Source organism: Acanthaster planci, linkage group LG08, assembly GCF_054643075.1.
Source record: "Acanthaster planci isolate LZ-2023a linkage group LG08, COTS_SCS, whole genome shotgun sequence".
In the NCBI taxonomy this organism is placed as follows: Eukaryota; Metazoa; Echinodermata; class Asteroidea; order Valvatida; family Acanthasteridae; genus Acanthaster; species Acanthaster planci.
The window spans coordinates 157,662-173,461 of NC_141784.1; the positions used below are offsets into that span (position 1 = coordinate 157,662).

General features: G+C 42.3%; 1 protein-coding gene across 1 annotated transcript in view; it reads right to left on the minus strand.

The window, feature by feature from the left end:
• LOC110978064 (uncharacterized) overlaps positions 1 to 15,800 on the minus strand; it is a 37,906-nt gene that overhangs the window by 18,737 nt on the left and 3,369 nt on the right. Inside the window, exons 7-30 of the mRNA XM_087140455.1 lie at positions 15,348 to 15,401; positions 14,419 to 14,472; positions 13,986 to 14,039; positions 13,413 to 13,466; positions 12,322 to 12,420; positions 11,554 to 11,607; positions 11,113 to 11,157; positions 10,528 to 10,581; positions 10,075 to 10,173; positions 9,858 to 9,902; positions 9,318 to 9,371; positions 8,685 to 8,783; positions 7,730 to 7,783; positions 7,234 to 7,287; positions 5,923 to 5,976; positions 4,846 to 4,899; positions 4,349 to 4,393; positions 3,616 to 3,669; positions 3,044 to 3,088; positions 2,465 to 2,518; positions 2,054 to 2,107; positions 1,247 to 1,354; positions 693 to 791; positions 389 to 487 (exon numbers count right to left, since the gene is read on the minus strand). Coding sequence (XP_086996581.1) covers positions 389 to 487; positions 693 to 791; positions 1,247 to 1,354; positions 2,054 to 2,107; positions 2,465 to 2,518; positions 3,044 to 3,088; positions 3,616 to 3,669; positions 4,349 to 4,393; positions 4,846 to 4,899; positions 5,923 to 5,976; positions 7,234 to 7,287; positions 7,730 to 7,783; positions 8,685 to 8,783; positions 9,318 to 9,371; positions 9,858 to 9,902; positions 10,075 to 10,173; positions 10,528 to 10,581; positions 11,113 to 11,157; positions 11,554 to 11,607; positions 12,322 to 12,420; positions 13,413 to 13,466; positions 13,986 to 14,039; positions 14,419 to 14,472; positions 15,348 to 15,401 — 1,539 coding nt within the window. The remainder of the gene's footprint in view (positions 1 to 388; positions 488 to 692; positions 792 to 1,246; positions 1,355 to 2,053; positions 2,108 to 2,464; positions 2,519 to 3,043; positions 3,089 to 3,615; positions 3,670 to 4,348; positions 4,394 to 4,845; positions 4,900 to 5,922; positions 5,977 to 7,233; positions 7,288 to 7,729; positions 7,784 to 8,684; positions 8,784 to 9,317; positions 9,372 to 9,857; positions 9,903 to 10,074; positions 10,174 to 10,527; positions 10,582 to 11,112; positions 11,158 to 11,553; positions 11,608 to 12,321; positions 12,421 to 13,412; positions 13,467 to 13,985; positions 14,040 to 14,418; positions 14,473 to 15,347; positions 15,402 to 15,800) is intronic.

Below are 15,800 nucleotides of genomic sequence, written 5' to 3' on the forward strand. Positions count from 1 at the left end.
TTTTTGCGGTCAAGGATAATTTATGGAGGCCAAGTGTGTTTTTCCAAGAGGCCCCATCACTGCCTCCCCTCCCCCCCGAATTTTAAATCACAAGAAGGTCTTGAAAGGTATGCCATCTTGAGGGTGTTAGCCAGCGTAAGGGGTAACAGCGATGGATGCAAGTGGGTGCCAAGAACTTAAACCAGAGGTTTCAGACATGTTTAAAGGCATTGGAAAATTTACGATCTGGATCTGTGTGATATGTCTAGGTTTGGGTTTGCATTGTGTTTTACTTAACAGCATCAGATATGCACCCTAGTTTGGTACCAATCGGTTCATATTGCTGTGCAGCCCATACGTGTTAGGTAGAAGCAGATCACGAAATCACAAGAGCATAGGGTTAACTTACTGGTTCTCCATCGCGTCCATCACGTCCATCAACCCCAGCATCACCGTCTGGTCCTGTAGCTCCAGCCAAGCCCATTGGTCCTTGAGCGCCACGGTCACCCTAAAAGAATGATAAGTCCCAAGGAATATTTTCAGGCAATCTTTGTAAACATTAAATATGATTCAAGCTAAATGTATCATGCCTACCAAGGCAAGCGTTCGAGGCAGTTCGTGGAATTCTTATAAAACAATCCTGAGATATATCCGATTTTTTTACAGGTGACAATCAGTCAAAGAACACTTCCAGTGCGAAAAGATGGACTTACACTCATTCCCTGAGGTCCCTCCTGTCCTGCGGGTCCACCGACACCAGGAGCACCGCGTTTGCCCTGGGGTCCACGTGGCCCTGGTGCCCCAACTCCACCCTGGCAAAATATGCGACACAATGTGCTTGAGCATAGGATGTAAGTAATATCACAACAGGCCTCACACATACCATCGTTCAGTAAAGGAAAATGCTGCTCAGTATTTATATGACTTATTCTCTCTTCACACGTAGTAAGGCTTTATGTTCAGACAAGTAACGACTACTATGTGAAAGTTCCACAATCGCTTTGCAGAATGGAAAAGTAGATTACAAAATAGTAGAATAAAAGAATAAAAGTAGAATACAAAAGTAGATTATAGTGAGGGTAAGCCAAGGGATGGTTTACAACACATGCATAGTTGACGTGTATGTTGATCCTTACGTGTGAGCCTGGTGAATGGACCAATAGGAATTTGACTAGCAATCCTGAGTGTTGTTAAAAATAGAGTAGAAACGACTGAAAACACAGGCAGACTAATGGAGAGTCCAAGTAACAAGTGAGAGAAGCTTTACGTTGGTTCCTCCAGGTCCGATAGCTCCCTGTGGTCCGGCATCTCCACGCGCACCTTGAGCTCCAGCAGGTCCAGCTGGGCCCTGAGGTCCAATATCTCCAGGGGTACCCTGATGAAACAACGAGCAAACTTTGTAAGCAATTCATCCGGAAATCTTTGCAGCCTTACAACGGCACCTTTGAACAATACATATCAGTGAGTAGTTCATCTGAACCGATGGCGCCCACTAAGTCACGTGACCTATAGTGGGTAGTACATATCAACAAACATGGCGTCCACAAAAACTGAAGTGTTTCATTGTATCATTTACCAAAAATAAAGCCCACGGCTGGTACTGTACTCAGACTACTGATGTGTTGGGTACTACACCTTAACTTGACTTTATTGTTTGTCAACAACACTCAACACACACATAGCTATGGGGTTGACATCCGTTATAGGTCACATTATTTAGCGGGCACAATCGGTCTATTTGATTGTAATTTTGCAAATGAAGTGAGCCATTTTTACCTCCAGAAGGCATCCCAGTGAACTCCCTAGCTACAAGCTTTGTTTTTGACCAATATGAGTCAATACCTTTCAAAGAATACCTACATGTGCATAGATTCTTATAACTTTCTCCTGCAATCTTTGTCCAAGAAAATCACCATTTGTTGCTTTAGATTCTATTTCTTCAATCCAATTACCGAATATCAAGATCCTTGGATGACATGACGATAAAAAAAAACCCAACTCTACTATACTCAGTTCCAAAAAGCTTTAACGACAAAAAAAAGCAGAAAATTGGTGAATTCTGAAGGAATCTTACAGCAGCGCCTCTTGGTCCAGTGGCTCCGGGGGATCCCGTCCTTCCTTCTTCTCCCTGTCAGAATAAAAGGGCCAAAAAATAACATTTACAACATGACACGGGTAAAGTCAGATTGGGTTTGGATTATAATGTTGTTGGAAATATGAAGATCCGTTTTACACAATTTGAGTATTCTTTAATATGGACACAACTCTGGTAAAAATTAGTCAACAAGAAAGGAACTTAACATTACTTGGTGAGATGCAATTTGAAGGAAACACACAACTGACCCAGAGAAACAGTACAGGGTATACAAATGCTCATTTCTCAAAAACAAAAGGAATAGTGAGACCCCCCTTCCATGATTGATTCACCCTTAGATAAAACCTGAACGACACCCATGCCTCCAGACGGGATGGAAAAGGTACTTACACCTGCTCCTGGCGCTCCATTGAGTCCAACTGAACCTCTTGCCCCTTGGATACCCTTTTACAAAGACAGAGAATTCTCAAGATGTCATTGCTTGATACAAATATTTACTGGGTGCTGTTCTTGTGTTTGGATTGGGGAGCAGAAGTCAACCTGAAATGTGAGATTCAAAAAATCTAACCCCATCTCTTGGAAGGAATTTCCAAGTTTTTCGGAAGGGTTTGAGACGAGGAAAAGGGAGAGGGAGGGGTAAAGATGAAACGAATCTGGGTCGGGGTTCTATTCCATGACAGCTGCTTAGAACCCAAACCTGGCTCAGTTCTGGGGCCAATTCATAGAGCTGCTTAAGCACAAAACTGGCTTAAGCGGAAAAAACTTTGCTTAATAAACTAAGGTTACCAGCTCAAACTCTATCTGACTGTCATGCTAACCCCAAAACAGCTAAATAAAATCCCAGAACAATATACATCACATGGAGTTTTGGCTGGTTACTTGATTTATCAAGCCAGTTTTTTTCACGCATGAGCAACTTTTGTGCTTAAGCAGCCCTATGAAATTGGCCCCTGAACCCATGGAACTTACATTGGGTCCTGGTGGTCCAGGCTTCCCGTCACTTCCTGCTGACCCCTGTAGAACAAAGACAGCCATTGAACAACATGCTGCCGTCAGTCTTACTAAGGAAAACAGAGGCCAGCTTGGCCTTTCAATAAGCTGAGTTGGCATGTTGGTCTCTGTTCAGATGTTGATCACAAGTGCAAAATCATAATAAATTCTACAGACTTATTTCAAACTCACTTTTCTAAAAAACCTCCTAACATTACTCAGCTCAGGAGAAGGGCAGAAGCAAATTTTCAGAAGGGGGGGGAACTTGTTTTTCTAGAGAGCCATATCCTTGGAATTTTTTTCAAACAACCTTTAATGGCTTTTCGGGGGGGGAAGGTTGCATGTGGGAGGCTCTGTACTCTTTTGGAAGGAAAGTAACAACCAAAAAATTGCCTCTCAGTATTGGCAGGAAGTGGTTTCCTATTATAATATTCCTGATTATAAGCCTATCACTGATTAGCAAGTGAATTTACTGAGCTTTATCACTTCCTGATAATCAGCCCCTTGACAAAAGACTCCAAAGTGCCCTCTGTATGCAAAGGAATACTTACAGGTGGTCCAGGCTTTCCGTCATTTCCAGTGCGACCATCCGATCCTGGAGAACCCTGGAAGAAACAAAACGTCACTCAAAGAGGAAAATCCCATGCAATAAACAGTGTGGTGATGCCATGTGCTCAGTGCCAGAACCAAAGGATGATCATTCAGGGAAGTGTTCTTTGTGAGCACACTATGAGTGCATGCTTCATCCTCATTCCTGAAACTCTTCCAAATGAAGAGAGCATCCTTCTCTCCTCCGGTTCCCCTCTGAGCCAACATCTCTGCCTGAGAGAGACTATTCCTTTGCTGTACCCAGGAAACGACCCATCCCTATATGCGGCACCACCATGCAGAACTTCAAACACTTGACATCATTTGTGGGGTCTTTGCTCATTTTCCTCTGAACACCTGCGAGACTGCAACGTCATTGCTTGAGTGTTATTCATGCGCCAAGAATGGCACTTAGCCATCCCTTATGTCTCCCTGTTTCTCACCTGGCTTGGCAGTGCGGGACGCAACTTGGTCTTTGACAAAAACAGGAGGCAATTCCGATCTTTACAAGACTGCATACAGTTTTTTTCATTTTTAGTGGCATGAATTTGAGTTGAAAAACGAGAAAATCAGCTGATTTGAGGAAAAAGTTGCATGCTTGAAATCAAGGGAAAAACTTTAAACACAAGAAGACAGTGCTATTAACTTTTCCCTCTGGAAAACTGCTAAAACTTTTTTAGCAAATTAGAATCATACCATTTGTCCGGGGGCTCCAGGATTTCCAGATTGTCCTGGGTTGCCCTAAAAGCAAAAAAAAAACACATGAGGGAAAAAGCATGGATCTTTAGTCAAATTTGTAGCCCCCAAAAATGCCCACTTTTAAAGAGGACATAATTTTTGAAGTATCTTTTCGTTTCAGACAGCATGTGCATTTTCCTTTTGTTCAATGGATAACACTCTTACAAGGTTCCTGCCCCTCTGATTGAACTAGAGAACAGCACCAGACAACAATGGTGGGGTGCTTGAAACACCCCATCCCATTCGGGGTGTTGGAACTGTATTCAGCTACCGCCAGCCCGTCACTTCGACTTTAAATTGAAGACATGCACATGAAGTCGGGAAAGCATTAATTTCATAGAAATCTCATCATGAAAAAAGCACTATATACAATTAATCTTGAGGGACAGGTGTTTGTATCACTCCAATTATAACTTCATGAATAATATCCATTATTTATCATGAAACTTTCTTACCGCATCTCCCTTTTCTCCTGCAAGACCGGTGCTACCTTGTCCCCCGATATTGCCCTGCAAAGAAAAACAAGAAAGGAAAAAAGAAAGTGTCCGCAATAGTACTTGCACAGAGCAGACAGCATGGACACTTTGGCAGTTGGCAACATGGACCGTGAGAGAAAAAAGCGTTTTCTCCTTGGTATTGATTCAGTAAGGTCAAATTTGTCTTTACATATTAGTAGAGACATTCAAGGCGTGTAAGATGGTTCCAGAGATGGTTCTGATGAAACATGTTTTCTTCATCAAAGGCCCAACGGAGATGCACCAAGGCTAATGTCTTGGAGTATCTACAAATATCTGCAAGTCAGCTCAGCTCTTCAACAGTGGCTTGTCATCTGGAAAACCAGACTTTCAATGCTGAATCTTTTCTGAGAGGTCTACCGTTTCTCAGCAACCAACTGTCGTTCCGAAGTGCAACTTTATGAGCACAACTGAAGGAAACAGTTACGTACATTTTTCAAATGGGAGAAAAACAAGTTATTTGTTGCATTTCCTAAGAAGGCATTTCGGGATTCTTGCTGATTTGATTCGCATTAATACATCTGTATGTAAGGGACAAATTGAAAATTAAGAGGGAACTTGAAGTTTTACGAGGTTTACAGGATTTTGTGAGGTGCCTCTGGGTAAAACCTCGAGTTACCCCTTGTTTAATGTTGCATTCTTTCCTGATTGCACATCTTTAATGGTCACAGCCATCACAACTAGATTGCAAACTAATTCACAAGTGGAGCACGAAATAGGAGAAAGCAAATAAGAGGGAAATCCCTTGCAGCTTGTTAAGAAAGCCCAAGATTTGCCTCAGGACTGGGCGACTTGTCACTGACTTGGGAAGATTTGTGCTCTACTCAACCATGACACTGGTACACGATAAACAGCGCAATAAGATGCAGCCTTACACAAAGATTAAAGAGAAAAATGCACTTGAAAACAGACGTGTGCACAATTTAATTGACCAAACTCTTTAAAATCGAACAGCTCTTGGGAACTCTGCTATTAATAAAAGTCGCATGGCAAATATCAAAGAGCCTGAAATCTCACCCGCATTCCCATCGCACCAGCAGGACCACCCGGGCCTGGGGATCCAATGCTACCCTATGAAAATACAAACAAGGAAAAACTGGATCGTCAACGACAACTCACATAAACCATCTCTGATGGAGAGAACTGCCTTTTATACTTATCCTTAGACAGTTCCCTCCAGTTAGAAGTTTTCAAAAGCCAGACATGGATCTACTTCTGTTTACATACTTCGAGTAGGGGCAATGGCCAAATTCCCAATATATATTAAGTAGAAATACTGCCTAAAAATAAAGCTTCGGAAAAAAATAGGTTTAACATTTATGTTAGAGTTAAGAGCAACACCATTTGATATTTGGGATGGCAATGTGTTTGTGCCATGTACAAGTTCAAGTAACAACCATGGGCCGTGTCCGAGACGGGCTTCCAGAGCTATGGCTAAGTCTACTGTCTGGGCGTCTCCAGGTGCTTTCAATGGAGAGAAGACCTAGACCTCACTTTACACAACAGATTCGGATGCAGCCCATACGTCACTTACTGGTTGATTTTCCCTGGTTACCTGTTCACTTAATAAAACCTGGGTACCAAGTCCAATTGACATGTGGTGAACCAGGGTGGTTTAACAGCTTGGTAAAACTGGCCCCTGATGAGGCCTTATTAACAAGCTGAATAATTCTTCCAAAAGGTTTTCCCATGCCATACCACAGGGTATGGACCAAATTGTTATACACAGCAGCATGAGGCCGGACTTAGAGACTCCAATGGACAAAACAAATACACGTACATTACAAGTCCTTGACATAATGGTCCCAACCCTCTAAACGCACAAGGCGCTGGTTTTTAAAAGTCATAAGAGTGACAGCTGATTATGATTAACTTGCTTGGCCTGTGTTCCTTTTAATGTACATACTGTGTCCCATTCACAACCCAAATTTCAATGATGATTTTGCCACTTTTTAAGGGTATTTATGTGCATTCAGAGTTTTGTACAAGTTCAAATTTGCATAGTCGAGAGCACCAGTGAGATATCATATAAAGTACACCACTTGGAGTTGGTGAGAAACTGATTCTTGCCAAGTTAGCACGACAGCAGTGCAATTCACATTGGTCCAAGGCCCAAACAGACAAACGCCAATTCTGTGTGTTCGCTCTCCTCATCAACACCATGGCGTCAACTCTCCAGATTAATTTTCACAGTAATTGGGAATTCAGCAATGCAAACAGGATAAATGATCAAGGTCACTCCAAACCATAAGCGACAATGAACAAAAGTCAAAATGCTAAGTTATAACACGTTGTTGTCACTAGATAGGAAACTAAAGCAACACTTACACGGGCACCGGCAGGTCCACGGGGACCAGTAGAACCAACAGGACCGTCAGGACCCTGTGTGAAGTGAGACAAGCATCAACATGGAGACTTATCAATGGAGATGCTTCAGGTATGACATGAGAATAGAAATCCAACTGTCACAACAACTGTGGTGTATCATTACAGGTAATTATGGAGATATTTTTTTCCAAACACCCATTGTGGGCTTTTTCTATGCCTTTGACTCTTGAATGATACTTCCATAAGTACCTTTACTGACATATTCCGCATCCATGTTTGTTTTCCACTTTTTACTCCTTTGTAATTTCACTGGACATTTTCTTGAAATGGATGCACGTGGACACAAAGCATACTAAACATGTCTACTTTAACCTCCAAGGCACTTAAACGTTACTCAGAGGGCTATTGAGGAGCAAGAGGTAAAAAAGAAACGAAAGTTTGTCTGGGCCCCCCCCAAAAAAAAACAGATATTGTGTTAACCCTTTGGTGGCATTACCTCAGCACCTTCGGAGCCGTCAACGCCAGGATCACCACGGGGACCTGGGCCTCCCTACAATCACAAAGGAGAACGAGGAAATGAGCTATTCAGTTTCTTTGAACCCTTTCGGCAAATTACTAAAGAAGGACGCACATCTTTGGCAACAGTTTAAACAACAGTAATTGAAACAAAAGCGGCAATCAGAATTCTGGCACTAGATTACTAGCAACTGACCCAAGAGCACTGACAACACTCTTAGAAATGAATGAATGATCCAAACCGTTCCATCCCTTTGCAAGGTGGAGATATTTTGGGTGGGAACTTCAGGCTGACAGGTTCATTAGCAGGACAATGAAGGTATGTTCTTTACACAACTTCATGAAATACTATAGCCAGTTTGAATCACACGTGCTCCAAGCACCAGGTAGTTGCGCATTTCATCAGCTAACAGGTTACTGGGGCAGCAGCCTTGGGAGAACACTACAGAATGTAATCTGCAATGGATTGTTGGTATGAGCCACAAACTGAACCAAGAGAGGGTGCAGTTTTCTCAGCAACGGCGGCTCCTTTGGTCAACACTGAACTTCGCTGCTCCACGAATAACTATGAAATGCATGCGTTGCAGTCATATTGCTACCAACAAAATGAACACTCCCCACCAACATGGCTCTTGTCAACCAATGAGGGGGAGCTTCTCCTCAAGGTGGATAGGATGTGAGCTGTCTAGTTCTAGAGGTTCCATGGCTTTGGGTGTGACTTGGAAGAACAGACATAAGAAGACCCGGCTTCTGTTCTTGAACACTGGAAGTTACTGCTCTTACCAGCAGCTGTGGATGTCAGTTTGTTTGTGGTTTTGACATCCAATGCACATTTTTTCTTTCTTCATAAAATGGCAAATTATGCAACCTGCTACAAGTGTTGAGACAAGCAGCCTTCTTACGGCTTGTCACAATTCTCATTTAATACTACTCACCGTCACGCCACGAGAGCCGTCAGCACCACGAGATCCCACCAGTCCAGGGTAGCCTTGGCCACCGGGCTCACCGCCGGGTCCAGTGGCTCCGCGGGCACCCTGAGTGCATCAACAAAAGTAACACACTACTGACTGCATCAAGTGAAGTATGACTGGCATCATACTTCACTTCTGATACAGAAACATTAAATTACTGCTAATTGCGAGTGGGGCCTGTCACCTATCGTACTACACACAACCACACGGAAGAACAAATCACGACTCTTAGTTTCAGTGTTTCTGAATTAAAGACAGATCCTGGGCCTGATATTATGGAGAAACTTTTAAATCTAACTACTACAATTATCTCAGAGCGCATCTAAAGAATACTGTGTAGTTAGATTCTTCATGTACAGCAATTATGTTCTGGCAGATCAGGTGGATTGCTGTACTTATTTGACTATGATCCTGAGAAGTTTGCCTATAGTATGGGTAGGTTTCATTTCCCTGACCTGCAAGAGGACTTCAACAAAGTCAACATCTTGCTGAAGTCTGAAAGCATTATAAAGATATACTACAAAGCGAGTTTATAGCAGAAACTGACTCATCTGAGTTTTCATTGAAAAAAGCTGGCAGTGAGAAATGTTGACTTACAGCTGAGCCTCGAGCGCCAGGTGCACCGACAGGTCCTGCAGCGCCTACTCCTCCCTGAAAGAGAAATGCAGGGATTGGGTGTTATTCATCTCCCAGGATTTAAAACAAGTTGAAGTGATTTAAACCTGGGCATTCATTATCTAGGATAAACTGGGTCAAGTCCACTCTTGAAAGGCATCTGATTAGAAGCAAGATTAGAACTCTGGCACTTGCAAGCAATAATCATGTGCTCGTCTTTGTGAGTTGGGCACTGTGTACAAACCAGTACCTTTGCAGATCTGAAGCATCATTGCTTGTGCCCCAGCACACAGTACCAGCGGCATCAAAAGTTTACTCTATCAGTAATTGGAAGCCTCTTGTGAGGTAGTACTTGTAACACAAAAAGAACACTGAACTAGTAACAACGTTATTGCAGATGTCTAGATATCCAGACGTTATGCAGGAACAGCAAATATAATCTTCTCGCAGCAGCAAGGGAACTGTGCTATATACCAGCACCATAGGACGTTACCACGCAGGACAAGATTGAGAAATGCTTACCACGTCACCCACTGCTCCAGCTGCACCATCCTGGCCATCGTTTCCCTAGAAAATAACACAAACAACAAATAATAAGAGTAAAACGATCTCTGAGCCAGAACTGCCTTTTTGGGTGAAAGAGCAAGTAAGGCGGGCCTTCATAAGATAAGCAACTTTTAAAAGTGGATTTATTGTCTTTGACGGTGAAAGAGGTTGTTCAAATAAATTACAAACTTACAGAGGCACCATTTGCTCCAGGGGCACCATCGGATCCACTCTCACCACGCTGACCTTGGATGCCTTGGATACCTTGATCACCCTGAGGTCCTGCGTCTCCCTGTCGGAGAGTCAATGAAGGAGAAATTGGATTTGTTTTTCCACAGGAGCAAGCTCAGCATTTCGACAACGAAAGAAACATTTTTTGATTTCAAGTGGGGATGCACATTATCTTTTACAAATCTTTGCACTGGGTTACACTGCATAGTTTTCTGCTTTTTTAACAACTTTTGACGAGTTTATTCAGAATTAAAGTCTGATCATGAACATTTTTGCGTGAGCAAATTCGCTAAATTTTTCCAACAAAATTATGCTTTGTGTTGACTACTCAGAAAATGTACATCGAATGTAAAGATGAACATGAAAATGACTATTGTTTCAAATGGAGAAATTTAACAGAGATTCATCCAATCACCTTGGCACCAGCTGCTCCCATAGCACCCATTGGCCCAGTACCACCTTGGGGTCCCTGTATACAACCAATACCAAGAAGATTTCTTTGTTATGTTACCGAAACATCCTGGATTTATACTTGCTCACTTGAGCGAAGATGAACAAAATTTGGAAATATCACCCATTCAAATTCAAATTTCCCCCCACATTACAAATGTGATGCCCTTAATAAATTAGTCAGAAAGTGTTCCATTTACTGTGAGTACATCTGGCAATGTCTTGCTTTCTTGTTTTCTGTAAGCAGTCCTTACAAACTCAAGAACAAAACCATCAAGGCAAACACATACCATGCATAATACATTCTATCCAACGACCCCCCCCCTTCACAAAGTCTGACAATATCCAGTAGTTCAATTCCGGTGACCATTTCCAGCGAGTATAGGTACGAGAGCCACTGTCACCTCCCATTCATTTACCGAAATCTTTTTAGATCTTCAAAACTATTCTTTTTCAATAGATATGTCCTAGGAAGTGGCCTTGTGAATTAAATGTTTGAATTGGTTGATTCAGAATCATAACTGAGGGCACACGCAAGGTCTGTTCTTACAGCATTGCCAACATCACCATCTGAGCCATCTTGTCCTCTCACTCCCTGTTTTGAGGAGAAAAAAAGAGAATTTAATCCAACATCTAAAGCTACTGTACGAGGCTTGATGGCAGTGAAAGTGATAAGAATGCTCCATAGGTTAGTTTTTACAGAATTCAGGAAGATTATTGGAGAGATAGGGGTGACATTTAAATAGTGAAGTTCTGAGCTTGATCAAGCCTAACCTTCAATGCTATTTGTGCTGAAAAATCATTTCTGTAGGAATTTACAGGTCAGATCCAATACAAGGAATCCTGTTACTGACAAGAACTTGGAGTTTTTGGAACAATTCCGGCAAATAAACATCTTTATTCATTTTCTATGTTTGTGAAAAGGACATTCCAACAAAGATGTATGTTAATGAACTTTTCAACAATAAGAGGTAGACAAATGTGAACGTACAGCAACACCACGGGCTCCACGCTCTCCTCGTTCCCCAGAGGGGCCAATGTCACCCTGAAAGAACACAAAAAGATCCATATACTGAGTTTCAAAGCAACACATCATGAAGCGGTTGACACAGGTCATTCACTGTGTTGTCCAAAGAGGTTCTTAAATTGATTGAAGTTTTAATTGGCCCAGCGATTGTTTTTACCACAAACTGTGCAACAATAGTGGCAGGCCTTCGGTATCAGAGACACAGACTTTTAAGTTTTTGACGGTTTACTCAGAGACCTTTTTATAATGACAGTTAACTTTATTAGACTAAAGAAATTGTAATGTCCAGTCATTCTGACAGTTTGGAAGTTTTGTGTCGACACCAACACAGCCATCTGAAGTCATATCAGTTCCTAGCCATTTCAATTTTTCCCACATTCTAATTGGCCTAATTTTCAAGCGCGTGGACAATTTATACATGGCAAATGGAGACGTTTATTTATTTTTCAAGCACGAACACATCTAAATTAGTTCATAACAAGGTCAAGGGTCATCAAGACACTGACTCTCTGGGTTTAACTGTACATCTGAGTATGATAAGATACAGGCCATGCCCAAAATGACTCGGCCAAAGCTGTGAGAAATAACACACATGCATACAGAAGCCACAAGATAGCTGCTAAATATGCGTCTGTACCATGGCCTGACACTGACGTATTTCAGACTGAGCCACAGGGTTTGATCATGATGGCTTCTTCTCTCCCGACTGCAAGAAGGAAGAAAAAGCCTCACCCTCTGTCCTGCGGCTCCAGCAGGGCCAGTGGCTCCGGATGCACCAGAGTCGCCAACATCTCCGGTATCCCCCATGGCTCCCTTTCTGCCTCGAGCACCCTGATCATTGACACGAGCCAAACACAGGACGGTTAATTATTAAGGCTGTGTTGAATACTGAACAATGATCCTTTCTTTGTCAAGACTTCAATTCTGGTCACATCCATTAACGGTATAAAGCACGATTGTAAACATTAGTGTGAGCTCTATCCGTTCTTGTTTTTTACTTTTATTCCCTACCTGATTGTACGGAAGCATATTGCTGCCAACACAAAAAAATTATTTTCACTTGTTTTAACAACTTCTTATGTCATTTAAACAACTTATCATTTCATTTAAACTACACAGCTATCTCATTTGAATGCAATATCACTATCTTGTTATCTCTAATTATAGCTCATTTGAGATAATAAGACATTCAAATGAGACAATAAGTCATTTAACCAAGATAATAAGTTGTTTAAATAAGATAAGTCATTTGAACAAGATAACCTTTTTTTTTGGTCTCCATTTACTTGCATTTTGCCTCTCCAGAAACACTCTGCTCGGATTGAAACAGCATTACCTCTGTCTTTTTCGATGAGCGTATTTGGGGTCACTGAAACCAGCAAGCAGTTTGTTACAGTTTTTGTGCTTTGTAAAATTAGGTCTCCTTTGTGGCAATGGGAACTGGCATAAGTTAAGGAGCTTCAAGTTTGAATAGAAATGTAGAGTCATATTTTTATTATGTACTAAATTGTTTCCTGGGGTCCTTTTCTTTTCAAGGGTGATCATGAAAATGGAGGAGCTGTTTATGTCGTGGCATACAGTAGCAGACTATACTGCTTTGACACAAAGGACAAAAGGATGTTGGGAAAAAAAACAAGAAAATACACCCAATTTTGGTGCCAACAATTCTGCTTCTGTATTGGTGAATGCTGCTGCATTAATCCTTGAGGGTAACCACCTAGGAGACAACAGTCATTAAACACTCATCCCCAAAAGATGACAGCAGAGGAAGAAAAGTTCAGTCACCTCTTCCCTCCCCCACCCCCAGGGCTGCTGATACTCACCCTCCAGCCTTTGTGGCCCTGGGCTCCTGGGGCTCCTGGCATTCCTCCTGGACCCTGCCATAATCAGAGGAGGAAACTACTTTTTAATTGAACTCACTTCCACTAGGTTCAGGCTGCACTATACAGGCTCGACGTATGAAGAAAAAAAGAGTGCATTGTTCACAAGGAGTAACATCCTAGCAGGCAGACTCCCTGTCTGGGCGAGCACTATGTCAAACTTGTATAGTATGCTAAAAAAATTGAAAATACTGGCTACCGGCAGTCAGAGTGAATCACAGGCACAGAATCTTTTGGTATTGTCAGCAAAGATTTCTTCACTGCTGTGAACAGAGTCGAGAAATTGAACCACTTATTACGCTCAAACCTCCAAAGTCTTCACATGGGGGTCCCACCTCTCTGTCCTTGATTGACATTTCAACATTGCATAGTTGAACCATTTTTAATACGGCCAAAACCAAGTAACATCCAGCGTCATAGATTCCTTCTTTTGAAAATAACCCAAAACAACACACTGTGATGAAAAGTACCACTTAAGTGACAATTTAATTACTGAAATAATCAGGTTGAGCTTACCGTTGCTCCCAATGGACCAGGAGCACCTGCAGAACCACGGTTGCCATTGCTTCCCTGAAAGAAAAACATCAAACCAAGCCACAAAGTCATTGAGCGACCAACTGTGCTACTCCATCATAACTAATGTTCAGATAAAACAAGAATACTCGCTTCCAGGGCACCTCATTTTTGAACTCTGATCTCCAAGTACTGAAAGGTTTCAGTAGATGTTATGCAGTTGTTATGTCTTTGTGTGTGTGATGTGCAAACCTACTCGAGTCCCACGAGTTTGACTCGGGTAGGTCTGCACAGCACACACACAGATATAACAACTGCGCAACATTATACTGAAACCTTTCAGTAGTTGGAGATCACGACTGAGACCACTGGGTATCAAGACCAAGACCTAGACTGGCCTTGAGACCTACAACACTGGTGCATACATCCTACTCACATCTCTGCCGTCTTCCCCATCAGATCCACGAGACCCAGCTGGACCTAGGGGCCCCTGGAAATGAAAAGATACAAAGCATTCCAATCACAAACCTGCTGAGAAGGAAATTCTAGTGTCACCCCAAGAGACATGAACAGGCAATTCTGGCCTAAACTGAGAAATAGTGCCCAATACCTTCTCTGATTTTTGCACAGTCAACGCAGGGCACTCCCAAATGCCACATCCCGACTAGCAAATGGATCCAATCAACGCGAGCCCAGATGTCCAGGGGATTATCCGGTTCGTAAGTGACTTTTTCATACACATGTACACACTACTGATTGTAGGCTCCCCACTGGACGGACACATTAACTTCCAGTTCCATGGTTCCATGTAACTCTATGGGCATCTGGGCACGGTTTCAACTGAAGTGACGTCGCACTTACTAACTGGATAAATTGTGATCCGTTCAATAAAAATGAGTCACGAGTCTCCAGAGCTACTTTTGACTTTTCCATTGTATTAGATTGAGGAATTTGACCTCTTTCTTTTGATGCGTCACTCAGTTTGGTATGATGAAAATGGGCGTTGTGTAGATGTCAAAATGTTGAGGATTCCTATTGCTCAAATGCTGTGCAAGATTCTTTCAAAGGCCTTTGACTCAAAAGTGGCTGTGGAGACGTGACTCATTTTCACAGAGCGGGTCACAATTGGGTCATGATTTCAAGCATGAACTTGGTAATAAGTGATGTCCAAAGTTGTGACTGTGGCTTGCATTACCACATGAGCCCATGAGTGCCACTGGGCAGCCACTTCAGCCACTTGACATACATGCTGTGGCTTGCATTCCACATGAGCCTATGGGTGCCACTGGGCAGCCACTTCAGCCACTTGACATACATGCATGTGCTATTCCAGCCGCAGCAAGAAGATCTAGATGTAATACTCACCACAGGTCCAGGGGGACCGGAAGATCCCTGCACACCACGCAATCCCTGAGGACCCTGCAATGGTACAAATTTTACTTAAAATACGGGTAAGAGCTGGAAACAAATTGTCATTCAAATTCACAACTCTATTTTGTTTAAAAACAATCTGCAAGAGTCAATTCAGCATTACTGCAGATTTAAAAGGTAACAGATATAGAAAAAATTTAGTTCACGTGGAGTATTTTAAAATAACAATAAATACATAAGCCATTTCAAAAACATTGTGAATTTAATGTTTACCCCATTGTGACCCCAAAATGAATAAAAAGATCCAGCATTTCCCCGCCCACAAACAAAAACCCTTTTGGCCGTTCACGCTCCCAGGCTGATTGGATGACGTTAATGCCAGAACAATGACTGGTACAGTGTAAATGTACGTTGCGCACAGTACATGCAGTATCGCACGCTTCGATA